Source organism: Somniosus microcephalus, unplaced genomic scaffold (assembly GCF_052327205.1).
Source record: "Somniosus microcephalus isolate GS21.2 unplaced genomic scaffold, FLI_Smic_1.0 unresolved_chr6, whole genome shotgun sequence".
Classification (NCBI taxonomy): domain Eukaryota; kingdom Metazoa; phylum Chordata; class Chondrichthyes; order Squaliformes; family Somniosidae; genus Somniosus; species Somniosus microcephalus.
This window is the reverse complement of record NW_028225184.1, coordinates 10835953-10850952: the sequence shown is the minus strand read 5'-3', so window position 1 is coordinate 10850952 and position 15000 is coordinate 10835953. Positions and strand designations below refer to the sequence as shown.

At 49.9% G+C, this 15000-nt stretch overlaps 2 protein-coding genes across 3 annotated transcripts in view; both read right to left on the bottom strand.

The window, feature by feature from the left end:
- LOC147087054 (CD276 antigen-like) overlaps window positions 1–3569 on the bottom strand; it is a 32376-nt gene extending 28807 nt beyond the window's left edge. Inside the window, exon 1 of one of the 2 annotated variants that reach the window (XM_085978173.1) lies at window positions 3444–3569. In XM_085978173.1, coding sequence (XP_085834299.1) covers window positions 3444–3470 — 27 coding nt within the window. In that variant the 5' untranslated portion in view covers window positions 3471–3569. The remainder of the gene's footprint in view (window positions 1–3443) is intronic. The other variant, XM_085978176.1, reaches the window with a different exon arrangement.
- Window positions 3570–8329: 4760 nt separating this feature from the next.
- Window positions 8330–15000, bottom strand: part of LOC147087053 (V-type proton ATPase catalytic subunit A-like) — a 79830-nt gene continuing 73159 nt past the window's right edge. Inside the window, exons 12-13 of the mRNA XM_085978025.1 lie at window positions 10319–10490; window positions 8330–8526 (exon numbers count right to left, since the gene is read on the bottom strand). Of these exons, the coding sequence (XP_085834151.1) occupies window positions 8434–8526; window positions 10319–10490 (265 nt within the window). The 3' untranslated portion in view covers window positions 8330–8433. The remainder of the gene's footprint in view (window positions 8527–10318; window positions 10491–15000) is intronic.

Here is a 15000-nt window from a genome sequence, read left to right as displayed (position 1 = left end):
AGGACCTTTGTCTTACCGACGTTTAGTGTAAGGCCCATGCTCTCGTACGCTTCGGTGAAGGTGTTAACGATGGTTTGGAGTTCGACCTCCGAGTGAGCGCAGACGCAAGCATCGTCTGCATACTGTAATTCGACGACAGAGGATGGGACGACCTTGGATCTGGACTGGAGGCGACGGAGGTTGAACAGTTTCCCGTTTGTTCTGTAAATTAGCTCCACTCCAGCGGGGAGCTTACTGAGGGCGAGATGGAGCATTGCAGCAAGGAAGATCGAGAAGAGCGTTGGTGCGATGACACAGCCTTGCTTGACCCCGGTCCGTACGTGAATTGGGTCTGTGGTGGAACCGTTGGTCAGGATCAGGGCTTGCATGTCGTCGTGAAGCAGGCGGAGGATGGTGACAAACTTTTGAGGGCAGCCGAATTTGAGGAGGACACTCCATAATCCCTCACAGTGTCGAAGGCCTTTGTGAGATCAAAGAAGGCCTTGTACAGCGGTTGGTGCTGTTCCCTGCATTTCTCTTGTAATTGACGTGCGGTGAAGATCATGTCCATTGTGCCCCTTAGTGGGCGGAATCCGCATTTGCGACTCTGGGAGGAGCTCTTCAGCCACTGGGGGAAGGCGATTGAGGAGGATTCTTGCGATGACTTTCCCTGTGGCAGACAGCAGGGAAACTCCTCTGTAATTACCGCAATAGGACTTGTCATCTTTCTTGAAGATGGTCCCAATTACGGCATCTCTGAGATCCCCTGGCATGCTCTCCTCCATCCAGATAAGAGAAATGAGTTCATGAACTCGCGCCAGTAGTGCTTCTCCGCCATGCTTTAGCGCCTCGGCGGGGATTCCATCTGCTCCTGAGGCCTTGTTGTCCTTCGGTTGTCCGATGGCCATTTCAACCTCATGCCGGGCTGGGGTTGTGTTGAGATGGTGGCGGGTAGCATGCTGCGGGATGGAGTTGAGGACACTCACGTCGAAGACAGAGTCGCGGTTAAGGAGATCTCCGAAGTGCTCCTTCCAGCAGGCACTGACTGCCTCTCTGTCCTTGATGAGTTTCTCTGTTCTTGGCCCGCAGTGGGGTAGGACCTTGGGTGATTGGGCCGTAGATGGTCTTGACTGTGCTAAAGAAACCACGCACATCGCAGTTGTCGGCTAGCTGCTGGATCTCCTGCACTTTCTCCACCCACAATCTGTTCTTTAGGTCGCGAGTTTGTTGTTGGACCTCGGCCTTCAGGCGTCTGTAGAGCTGCTTTCTTGCTCTCGAGTTCTGTTGCTGTTTCCAGATCAGGAATGCCTTGCGCTTGCGGCTTATTAGCTCCTGGATCTCCTGGTCATTCTCGTCGAACCAGTCTTGGTGTTTCCTGGTCGAGTGACCGAGCGTCTCTTCACAGGTGCTGATTATGGAGGCCTTGAGTGCAGACCAGACGCTGTGGACACTCCGTGTCTCTGCATCACTGGGAGTCGTCAGGTTGTTTGTGAGGCGCAGGCTGAATAGGGCTTTCTTAGCGGGGTCCTTGAGTGCTCCAGCATTGATTTTCCTGCAGCATTGTTTCTGTTGCCGCCGCTGTTTTGGGCCTACATTCACAGAATCACAGAAACCCCACAGTGCAGATAGAGGCCACTTCGGCCCATCGAGCCTGCACCGACACATATCCCACCCGATCCCCGTAACCCCTACACCGACACATATCCCACCCAATCCCCGTAACCCCTACACCAACACATATCCCACCCTATCCCCGTAACCCCACGTATTTAATCCCCCTAACACTAAGGGTCAATTTATCATAGCCAATCAACCTAACCCGCACATCTTTGGACTGTGGGAGGAAACCGGAGCACCCGGAGGAAACCCACGCAGACACGGGGAGAATGTGCAAACTCCACACAGACAGTCGCCCGAGGCCAGATTCGAATGGAGATGACAGACCGGATTAGGCGGTGGTCTGTCCAGCAGTCGTCAGCGCCTGTCACGGAGCGGGGGATACAGATGTCCTTGCAGTCCCTCACTCGGACGATGATGTAGTCCAGCAGATGCCAGTGCTTAGAGCGAGGGTGTTGCCATGAAGCCTTGTACTTGCCTCTCTCACACACACACACACATAGACAGAGAGAGAGAGAGAGAGAGAGTGAGAGATTGAGAGACACACAGAGAGAGAGAGAGAGAGAGGCTGAGAGAGAGAGAGGGAGACAGAGAGAGAGACAAAGAGAGAGAGTGAGAGAGAGGGAGAGACAGAGACAGAGAGACACAGAGAGAGAGAGAGAGAGAGACAGAGAGAGAGAGAGAGACAGAGAGAGAGAGAGTGAGAGAGAGAGACAGAGCGACAGAGAGAGAGACTGAGAGAGAGAGAGGGAGACAGAGAGAGAGACAAAGAGAGAGAGAGAGACAGAGACAAAGAGAGAGAGTGAGAGAGAGGGAGAGACAGAGACAGAGAGACACAGAGAGAGAGTGAGAGAGAGAGAGATTTCAAGGAATTGGATGATCTGTCAAAATTGAGATTAGTCCTAGGAGAAGGAGACAGACCATAACTTGGGGCCAAATATGTAACAACATGTCACAACCTGAGGACTGTTTAAAATTAAGACTGTTTAAAATTAATATTGAACGTACCAAATGAAGTAGAAAGACTGTTTAAAATTAATATTGTTTAAAAGTAATATTGTATGTACCCAACAAATGTCAAATCGATTGACACCTACAGAATGTTGGAAAACTGTACCTTTTTGCTATGTAAGCTTTGGCAATATGGTTCTCTGTAAACTTTCATGCCAATAAAGCATTTGAATTTGAATTTGAATTTCAATTTAACTGAGAGAGAGAGAGGGAGACAGAGAGAGAGACAAAGAGAGAGAGAGAGACAGAGACAAAGAGAGAGAGTGAGAGAGAGGGAGAGACAGAGACAGAGAGACACAGAGAGAGAGTGAGAGAGAGAGGCAGAGACTGAGAGAGAGAGAGAGACAGAGAGAGAGAGAGAGACAGAGAGAGAGAGAGAGCGACAGAGAGCTTAGCGACACACTATGTTACAGCTTGCCATAAACAGAGGGACAACCACTAAATATAAGAAAAGAGTATATACAAATTATTCGAATGTATATTTATACACTCAGGGATATATCTGTTTATACACTGTATGGATAGATCTGTATTTATGTGTTCAACCATGAATGTTTTCCGATGCTTTGGCAACATAAGATGTAACTTGTTATGCCAATAAAGCGATTTGAATTGTATTGAATTGAATTGTATGGATAGATCTGTGTTTATGTGTTCAACCATAAATGTTTTTCGCTCCTTTGGCAACATAAAATGTACCTTGTCATGCCAATAAAGCGATTTGAATTGAATTGAATTGAATTGAGAGAGAGAGAGCGAGAGAGAGAGAGAGAGAGCTCCTCTCCCACACGATATACGCGGTTAAAATGAAACAGCTTTCACCGTTCCTCTCCTACCTGTTGTTGCATGCTGTCTGAGTTCATTCACAATCCATTCGCACCATGCCTTCTCGAATCACACAAGTTGACAGAGGGAGCTGGATCAGGGCGTAACTCCACACATTACGATTAATGAATAGCTGGGCGGTCAGCCAGGGACAGAGCGAGAAAGAGGGTGTGAAACTGTGGGACTTGTCCGACACTACATCAGTATGTCATTGCCTGTGAAACGATTTTGGAGGTCTTGAAGTCGTGACAGGCACTGTAAAAATGGGAGTCTTTATACTGTGGGGACTCCTCACCCCCCAGACTGGGATCTCTTCACCTCCCAAACTGTGATCTCGTCACTCCCCCAAACGGTGATATCCTCACCCCCCAGACTGGGATCTCCTCACCTCCCAAACTGTGATCTCCTCACCCCCCAAACTGTGATCTCCTCACCCCCCAAACTGTGATCTCCTCACTCCCCCAAACAGTGATCTCCTCACCCCCCAGACTGGGATCTCCTCACCTCCCAAACTGTGATCTCCTCACCTCCCCAAAACGGTGATCTCCTCAACCCCCAGACTGGGATCTCCTCACCTCCCAAACTGTGATCTCCTCACCCCCCAAACTGTGATCTCCTCACCCCCCAAACTGTGATCTCCTCACACCCCAAACTGCGATCTCCTCACCTCCCAAACTGTGATCTCCTCACCTCCCCAACTGTGATCTCCTCACCTCCCCAAACTGTGATCTCCTCGCCTCCCAAATTGTGATCTCCTCACCCCCCAAACTGTGGTCTCCTCACCCCCCAAACTGTGTGATCTCCTCACCTCCCAAACTGTGATCTCCTCACCTCCCAAACTGTGATCTCCTCACCTCCCAAACTGTGATCTCCTCACCCCCCAAACTGTGATCTCCTCACCTCCCAAACTGTGATCTCCTCATCCCCCAAACTGTGATCTCCTCACCTCCCCAAACTGTGATCTCCTCACCCCCCAAACTGTGGGGACTCCTCACCTCCCAAACTGTGATCTCCTCACCCCCCAAACTGTGATCTCCTCACCCCCCAAACTGTGGGGACTCCTCACCTCCCAAACTGTGATCTCCTCACCTCCCAAACTGTGATCTCCTCACCTCTCCAAACTGTGATCTCCTCACCCCCCAAACTGTGTGATCTCCTCACCTCCCAAACTGTGATCTCCTCACCTCCCAAACTGTGATCTCCTCACCTCCCAAACTGTGATCTCCTCACCCCCCAAACTGTGATCTCCTCATCCCCCAAACTGTGATCTCCTCACCTCCCCAAACTGTGATCTCCTCACCTCCCAAACTGTGATCTCCTCACCTCCCAAACTGTGATCTCCTCACCCCCCAAACTGTGATCTCCTCACCCCCCAAACTGTGATCTCCTCACCTCCCCAAATGTGATCTCCTCACCCCTCCAACTGTGATCTCCTCACCTCCCCAAACTGTGATCTCCTCACCCCCCAAACTGTGATCTCCTCACCTCCCCAAATGTGATCTCCTCACCCCCCAAACTGTGATCTCCTCACCTCCCCAAATGTGATCTCCTCACCTCCCAAACTGTGGTCTCCTCACCTCCCCAAACTGTGATCTCCTCACCCCCCAAACTGTGATCTCCTCACCCCCCAAACTGTGATCTCCTCACCTCCCCAAATGTGATCTCCTCACCCCCCAAACTGTGATCTCCTCACCTCCCAAACTGTGATCTCCTCATCCCCCAAACTGTGATCTCCTCACCTCCCCAAACTGTGATCTCCTCACCCCCCAAACTGTGGGGACTCCTCACCTCCCAAACTGTGATCTCCTCACCTCCCAAACTGTGATCTCCTCACCTCCCCAAACTGTGATCTCCTCACCCCCCAAACTGTGTGATCTCCTCACCTCCCAAACTGTGATCTCCTCACCCCCCAAACTGTGATCTCCTCACTCCCCAAACTGTGATCTCCTCACCCTCCCCAAACTGTGATCTCCTCACCCCCCAAACTGTGATCTCCTCACCTCCCCAAACTGTGATCTCCTCACCTCCCAAACTGTGATCTCCTCACCTCCCAAACTTTGATCTCCTCACCCCCCAAACTGTGATCTCCTCACCTCCCCAAATGTGATCTCCTCACCCCTCCAACTGTGATCTCCTCCCCCCCCAAACTGTGGGGACTCCTCACCTCCCAAACTGTGATCTCCTCACCTCCCAAACTGTGATCTCCTCACCTCCCAAACTGTGATCTCCTCACTGAAGTGGTTAAAATGAACCCTCTCAGAATTCGGACAGCCGAGGTGACCACTACTTAAGTGATGCCAGCAAAATTAAAACCAGAACAAAGGAGTTGGGGTCATGTGAAAGTGAACAAGAACTAAAAGAAACCAGGTTGAGATAAGAAATATCACAATAAAAATTGACTTACGTAAAAAGGCAAAACTAAACAAAGAACAATGTGAGAAGCTTCGCAAAACCAAGATATGACGCAGTTGTGGGACCAGACAGAATATGTGTGTTTTGTGTAAGCGATAAGGAATATGCTGCTTTACCTAAAAATTGTAGACACAGAAGAATATAGGGGTCATGGGAATTTGACCTGTGACCAAAGGCATAGTAAGATGTAACTAACCTTTACTAATACTGAAAAGAATAAATAAGCTATATGTGATCAGGTGATTATTGTAATACAATGTGATCAGGTGATTATTGTAATACAATGTGATCAGGTGATTATTGTAATACAATGTGATCAGGTGATTATTGTAATACAATGTGATCAGGTGATTATTGTAATACAATGTGATCAGGTGATTATTGTAATACAATGTGATCAGGTGATTATTGTAATACAATGTGATTGGATGAAAATAGAATAAAAAGCTGTACCAACTAAGAGAGAACGAGAGGGGTGTCACGAGACCGCGGGGTCTATGACCTTCTCCCAGAAAGTTCTGTTATTAAACTGTGTACTTTTATTTTAAGACAGACTCGAGTGAATTTATTTTTCACCAACACTCACCATCTCCTCACCTCCCAAACTGTGAACTCCTCACCCCCCAAACTGTGGGGACTCCTCACCTCCCAAACTGTGATCTCCCCACCCCCCAAACTGTGATCTCCTCACCCCCCAAACTGTGATCTCCTCACCCCCCAAACTGTGATCTCCTCACCTCCCAAACTGTGATCTCCTCACCTCCCAAACTGTGATCTCCTCACCCCCCAAACTGTGATCTCCTCACCCCCCAAACTGTGATCTCCTCACCCCCCAAACTGTGATCTCCTCACCCCCCAAACTGTGATCTCCTCACCCCCCAAAGTGTGGTCTCCTCACCCCCCAAACTGTGATCTCCTCACCCCCCAAACTGTGATCTCCTCACCTCCCCAAACTGTGATCTCCTCACCCCCCAAACTGTGATCTCCTCACCCCCCAAACTGTGATCTCCTCACCCCCCAAACTGTGATCTCCTCACCCCCCAAACTGTGGTCTCCTCACCTCCCAAACTGTGATCTCCTCACCCCCCAAACTGTGATCTCCTCACCCCCCAAACTGTGGGGACTCCTCACCCCCCAAACTGTGGGGACTCCTCACCCCCCAAACTGTGGGGACTCCTCACCCCCCAAACTGTGATCTCCTCACCCCCCAAACTGTGATCTCCTCACCTCCCAAACTGTGATCTCCTCACCTCCCCAAACTGTGATCTCCTCACCCCCCAAACTGTGGGGACTCCTCACCTCCCAAACTGTGGGACTCCTCACCTCCCAAACTGTGGGGACTCCTCACCTCCAAACTGTGGGGACTCCTCACCCCCCAAACTGTGGGACTCCTCACCCCCCAAACTGTGGGGACTCCTCACCCCCCAAACTGTGGGGACTCCTCACCCCCCAAACTGTGGGACTCCTCACCTCCCAAACTGTGGGGACTCCTCACCTCCCAAACTGTGGGGACTCCTCACCCCCCAAACTGTGGGGACTCCTCACCCCCCAAACTGTGGGACTCCTCACCCCCCAAACTGTGAGACTCTGTCTTGAAGTTTTGCAACATGCATGGAATGAATTCGAAAACAAGCTTAGGTGCCAAGATTTCTCTGTATTATTAGGCGATCTTGAATTCCTGTCGAATTAATTCCGTCAAAATCTTACGGATTGAATTGCAATATATATTAACATATACAAAACAAAGGGTGTCAGTGTACAGCTCACAGAATGCCGAAGGCTGTTCCCTATCAGAGAGGATTAACCCTCTCACCCACCTCTCCCCATTTACAGACACCGGGCAGCTGTTCCCTATCGGAGGGCGATTAACCCTCTCACCCACCTCTCCCCATTTACAGACACCGGGCAGTCTGTTCCCTATCTAGGGGATTAACCCTCTCACCCACCTCTCCCCATTTACAGACACCGGGCAGCCTGTTCCCTATTGGAGGGGGATTAACCCTCTCACCCACCTCTCCCCATTTACAGACACCGGGCAGCCTGTTCCCTATCGGAGGTGGATTAACCCTCTCACCCACCTCTCCCCATTTACAGACACTGGGCAGCCTGTTCCCTATCGGAGGGGATTAACCCTCTCACCCACCTCTCCCCATTTACAGACACCGGGCAGCCTGTTCCCTATCGGAGGTGATTAACCCTCTCACCCACCTCTCCCCATTTACAGACACCGGGCAGCCTGTTCCCTATCGGAGGTGATTAACCCTCTCACCCACCTCTCCCCATTTACAGACACCGGGCAGCCTGTTCCCTATCGGAGGGGGATTAACCCTCTCACCCACCTCTCCCCATTTACAGACACCGGGCAGCCTGTTCCCTATCGGAGGGGGATCAACCCTCTCACCCACCTCTCCCCATTTACAGACCACACAATATTTAAAATAAATCATCAGGGACCAGCTCTGTATTAAGTATTATCCAGTTTATTTTTAGGGTCTAGTTTTTGCGAGTTTCTCCCGTCCTGGCTGTGTTCCGTCCTCTCGACCTGGGCTCGAAGCATGCACACTGCAGTCGAATAGCCAACCGCTGCCCTCAGTCCTCTAGGTTGCGAAAGGCGTTTTGCATTTCCTCGTACAGCTGAGCGTAGTCCGCCCTTATCTTGGCTTCGCCGTCCTTGACTGGATCCTGAGAGAGAGAGAGAGAGAGAGAGAGAGACAGAGAGACAGAGAGAGAGAGTGAGAGAGACAGAGAGAGAGAGAGAGAGAGAGAGTGAGAGAGACAGAGAGAGAGAGAGACAGAGAGAGACAGAGAGAGAGTGAGAGAGACAGAGAGAGAGAGAGAGAGAGTGAGAGAGACAGAGAGAGAGAGAGAGAGAGAGAGAGAGTGAGAGAGACAGAGAGAGAGAGAGACAGAGAGAGACAGAGAGAGAGAGAGAGTGAGAGAGACAGAGAGAGAGAGAGGGAGAGAGGGAGAGACGGAGAGAGAGACAGAGAGAGGGACAGAGAGAGGGACAGAGAGAGGGAAAGCGAGAGAGAGAGGGAGAGAGACAGAGAGACAGAGAGAGAGAGAGAGACAGACAGACAGAGAGAGGGACAGAGAGAGAGACAGAGAGAGAGAGAGGGAGAGAGACAGAGAGAGAGACAGAGAGAGAGAGAGAGAGACAGAGAGAGCGACAGAGAGAGAGAGCGAGACAGAGAGACAGAGAGAGACAGACAGAGAGAGAGACAGAGAGAGAGAGAGAGACAGAGAGAGCAACAGAGAGACAGAGAGAGACAGACAGAGAGAGAGACAGAGAGAGAGAGAGAGAGAGTGAGAGCGAGAGCCATCAAGGTTAGCATGGCACAAGTGAAAGAGACGCAGAATAATTAGCTTGTTAGAATTTATTGATACAGCAGGAAGTGAGTATAGATGCAATAAGTTCCTTTGTTGATGCTCAGAATGGGAATTGTTATGTAAACACGTCACGCTGGTGTCCCTCCCTCCCACCAGTGGGGGGCGCTGCCGAGGAACTCTTTCCCCTCCCCCACACCACCCCACCCCCAACTCCCTAGAACACGGTTGAGGTTTCGGCTGGGGAACTGGAGCCGGGGACGCTCAGAGGGGTTGTCTCGATCCCCTCGACCCCCCTCCCAGCACCAAGCCCCTCCCGCATTGACCCTCTCCCTTCACCCCCACCCCACCGCCCCCCCCCCGCATCCTCTTGAAACACGCATCTAGGCAACCGACCCTTTCGTTCGCCCCTTCCAACCCTTCCCAAACCCCCCCGCCCTCGAGTCTCCCACACCTTTCCCCTCTCACACTCCCGTCCCTCCCCCCCCACAAACTCCCCCAGATTTCCCCTCAGATCCCAGCAGACAGGAGGCGCAACGAGTGAATGTCCCCACAGATCCCAGCAGGCAGACGGAGCAACGAGAGAACATTTCACCCAGATCCCAGCGACAGAAGGAGTGATGGGGGATAATTTCCCCGCAGAGTCCTGCAGGCAGGAAGAGCGATGTTAGAATTTTCCCGCAGGTCCCAGCAGACAGTACGAGCGATGTTTGAATTTCCCCGCCGATCCCAGCAGACAGGCGGCGCGGGGATTGAATTTCCCCGCCGAGCCCAGCGACAGTAAGAGCGATGTTTGAATTTTCCCCGCAGATCCCAGGAGACAGCAAGAGCGATGTTTGAATTTTCCCCGCAGATCCCAGCAGACAGCAAGAGCGATGACTGAATTTTCCCTGCAGATCCCAGCAGACAGCAAGAGCAATGTTTGAATTGTCCCTGCAGATCCCAGCAGACAGCAAGAGCGGTGTTTGAATTTTCCCCACAGATCCCAGCAGACAGCAAGAGCGATGTTTGAATTTTCCCCGCAGATCCCAGCAGACAGCAAGAGCGATGTTTGGATTTTCCCCGCAGATCCCAGCAGACACAAGGAGCAATCAGCGGATTTTCCAGCAGAGGCCCAGCAGGGGCATGGGGGCTGCCGGGCACTGACCTTGAATTTCATGGCGCTCAGCTTGTAGAGGATGTCACCCAGGTTGTCCCGTATATTCGACCAGGTGAGGCGGTTGTCAGATTGCGCTGTGGTCTCCACAGAGTGCCGGGCCAGGTCATAGAACCCGATGATGTTCTGCAGGATCCCCACAGTCTTGTAGAAGGGGCAGAACCTGTAAGCGAGAGGGAGAGAGCTCCAGTCAACTCAATTCGCAACTCCTGATGGTAGGACCCTGGGAAGGACAGAGGATCAGAGGGACCTTGGAGTGGATGTACATTGATCCCTGAAGGCAGCAGGACAGGTAGATAAGGTGGTTAAAAAGGCATATGGGATACTTGCCTTCATTAGCCGAGGCATAGAATATAAGAGCAGGGAGGTTATGATGGAGCTGTACAAAACGCTGGTTAGGCCACAGCTGGAATACTGTGTGCAGTTCTGGTCGCCTCACTATAGGAGGGATGTGATTGCATTGGAGAGGGTGCAGAGGAGATTCACCAGGATGTTACCTGGGCTGGAGCGCTTCAGCTATGAAGAGAGACTGGACAGGCTGGGGTTGTTTTCCTTGGAGCAGAGAAGGCTGAGGGGGGGACCTGACTGAGGTGTACAAAATTATGGGGGGCATAGATAGGGCAGGAGTAAACATAGGAGATAGGAGCAGGAGTAGGCCATTCAGCCCCTCGAGCCTCCTCCGCCATTTAATGAGATCATGGCTGATCATCCAAATTCAGTGCCCTGTCCCTGCCTTCTCCCCGTATCCCTTGATCCCTTTAGCCTTAAGAAACATATCCAACTCTTTCTTGAATATATTTAATGAACTGGCCTCCACCGCCCTCTGTGGTAGAGAATTCCACAGGTTCACCACTCTCTGGGTGAAGAAATTCCTCCTCATTTCAGTCCTAAATGGCTTACCCCTTATCCTTAGACTGTGACCCCTGGTTCTGGACTCCCCGGCCATCAGAAACATCCTTCCTGCGCCTAGTCTGTCCAGACCTGACAGAATTTTATAGGTTTCGATGAGATCCCCTCTCAATCTTCTAAACTCCAGTGAGTATAAGCCCAATCGACACACTCTCTCCTCATACGTCATTCCTGCCATCCCAGGTATCAGCCTGGTGAATCTTCGCTGCACTCCCTCCATGGCAAGAACGTCCTTCCTCAGGTAAGGTGACCAAAACTGCACACAATACTCAAGGTGCGGTCTCACCAAGGACCTGTACAACTGCAGCAAGACATCCTTGTTCCTGTACTCGAACCCTCTTGCTACGAAGGCCAACATACCATTTGCCTTCTTAACCGCCTGCTGCACCTGCATGCTTACCTTCAGCGACTGGTGCACAATAACACCCAGGTCTCTTTGCACTTCCCCTTCTCCCAATCTATTGCCATTCAAATAATAAACTGCTTTCCTGTTTTTGCCACCAAATGCTACCATTATTCCTGTGCCAAAACAAACGGCTGTGACGTGCCTGAACGACTATCGACCTGTCGCACTCACACCCATCATAATGAAGTGTTTCGAGAGACTGGTCTTAGCCCACATCAAAGCCAGTGTTCCTGCCTCTCTTGGCCAACACCAGTTTGCCTATCGTGCAAACAGATCAACGGAGGATGCAATCACAACTGCTCTACACTCGGCACTGAATCACCTAGATTGTAAGGAGACCTACATCAGAATGCTGTTCATAGACTACAGCTCAGTATTCAACACTATCGTCCCCAACAAGCTGGCCACTGTATTGATTTCTTTGTGGGTTCAATGACGAGACATTTATGAAAGAGAATGTCTTTTAATCTAAAGCTTGTTCAACTCTTTTAACAGCATTTACAGGAGACATCATGCTAGTGATCCATCTAAAGCGAAAGCAAAACTAAACTGCTTGGCTCTGTCACATGCCCTCTGCTGGTCAGGCATAAGTAGTCAATACATGCAAACATGCTGGTAAGGCATAAATAATCAAACAGGCAAATACCATCACTATTTGCTGATATCATTACAGCCACCAAACTCCAAACTCTTGACCTGAACACTTCCCTCTGCAACTGGACCCTGGACTTCCTAACAAACAGACCCCAGTCTGTCAAATTAGGTAACCACACCTCCCCCCCACTGACCCTGAACACGGGGGCCCCACAAGGATGTGTGCTGAGCCCCCTCCTCTGCTCCCTCTTCACCCACGACTGTGTGGCTGTTAAGGGTTCCAACACCATCATCAAGTTTGCGGATGACACCACGGTAGTAGGCCAGATCACCGACAACGACGAGTCAGCCTACAGGGAGGAGGTCCAGCATCTCGTGAAGTGGTGCGCCGATAACAACCTGACCCTTAACACCAAGAAAACCAAAGAAATCATTGTGGACTTCAGGAAGTCCAAAGGCGGAAGTCACATCCACATCCATGGGGCTGTGGTGGAAAGGGTGGACAGCTTTAGGTTCCTCGGAGTCCACATCACGGAAGACCTCTCCTGGTCCCTCAACACCTCCTCTCTGGTGAAGAAGGCCCAGCAGCGCCTATATTTCCTAAGGAGGCTGAAGGGATGTAACCTGTCACCCCTGATCCTCTCTAACTTTTACCACTGCACTATAGAGAGCATCCTGACAAACTGTATCACAGTATGGTATGGCAGCTGTAGCTCCTATGACCGGAAAGCCCTGCAGCGGGTAGTCAAAACTGCCCAACGCATTACCGGCACCCGGCTACCGACCATCGAGCACATCTACCAGAAACGCTGTTTACGGAGGTCACGGACCATCATCAAAGACCCTACCCACCCCAGCCACAGTCTGTTCGCCCTCCTGCCATCTGGGAGATGCTACAGATGCATTCGCACCCATACGACCAGATTTAGGAACAGCTTCTTTCCCAGGGCTGTCATCCTACTGAACTCCACAAATAAACACTAAAGCCTGCACATCTGCCAATGCACTTTATTGTGGTTATGTTTATGTTAATATATTACAAGCCAAATGAATGTTGACTGTTTAAATGTCTTAATCTAAATGTACACTCTCGGGAGCCGCAAGCCTACATTTCGTTGTACTGCACTTGTGCATTAACAATGACAATAAAATTGATTTTGATTTTTGATTTTTTGGATTTTCGCTCTAATGAAAACAAATCCAGCTTCTCCAACCTGTCCTTGTCGTTAAGATTCCCCCATCCCCGGAACCATTCTGATCAATCTCCTCTGCACCCTCTCGAAGGCCTTCACATCCTTCCGAAAGTGTGGTGACCAGAACTGGACGCAATACTCCAGTTGTGGCCTAACCAGCGCTTTATAAAGATTCAGCATAACTTCTCTACTTTTGTACTCAATACCTCTATTTATGAAGCCCAAGATCCCATCTGCTTTGCTAACCACTCTCTCAATATGTCCCGCCACCTTCAGGAACCTATGCACATTAACTCCCAGGTCCCTCTGTCCCTGCACACTCTAAAACTGTACCATTAACTGTACCAAACTGGCTGTGAATGAACTGAAAGAGAAAGCAAGAAGGGCTTTCTATGCCATCAAAAAATCAATCCAAATAGAAATCCCAATTAGCATTTGGCTCAAAATTTTCAAATCAGTAATTGAACCAATTGCACTCTATGGCAGTGAGGTATGGGGACCGCTAACTCAACAAGAATTTGCAAAATGGGACAAACACCCAATTGAGATCCTACATGCAGAATTCTGTAAAAGTATCCTCCGGACTCAAAGGAAAACAGTAAACAATGCATGCAGGGCGGAACTAGGCCAATATCCATTAATAATCACTATCCAAAAAAGAGCCACCAAATTTTGGAATCACCTACAAATGAGCAATCCCCAATGCTATCACTACGACGCCCTGAAATGCCAAGAACTGACCATAAAGAAGAATACCCTCAGTCAACTAGTCCTGGGACTCAGTGAAGTAACTACTAACAATACTAACAATAACCAGCCCCAGGACAGTGACAGGGTAACACAAAGAATTCGACCCAACACAATCGTCGCTAAGCAAAAGGAAAAATATCTGACATATTGGGCAGAAACAACAAAAACCCAAAGCAAACTCAATTGCTACTTGGCCCTAAACAGACAATACAACATAGCTGATTACCTGACCATGGTAAAGGATAACAAACTGAGAAGAACCTTGACAAGGTACAGACTTAGCGAACATAGCCTAGCGATCGAAAAAGGCAGACACAGGCAGACCAGGCTGCCAAGAGAAGACAGGATATGCTCTCACTGCAGTCAGGGAGTAGTGGAGACAGAGATGCACTTCCTCACAGCCTGTGGAAAATATCAGGGCATCAGGGAGAATTTCTACCAAAAATTCTCACAAATATGCCCTGATTTCAGAAATCTGAATGACAACCAAAAACTCCCATTCCTACTGGGAGAGGAGAGAAGCTGTGTAACACTGGCGGCACACTATGTTACAGCTTGCCATGAACAGAGGGACAACCAGTAAACTAAGAAAAGAATATATATAAACAATGCGAATGTATATTTATACACTCAGGGATATACCTGTTTATACACTGTATGAATAGAACTGCGTTTATGTGCTAAACCATAAATGTATTTTGATGCTTTGGCAACATAAGATGTAACTTATCATGCCAATAAAGCGATTTGAATTGTGAATTGTGAATTGTGTGAAAGTGTGACATTCGCGCCACACAAGTGCCAGGCAATGTCCATCTCCA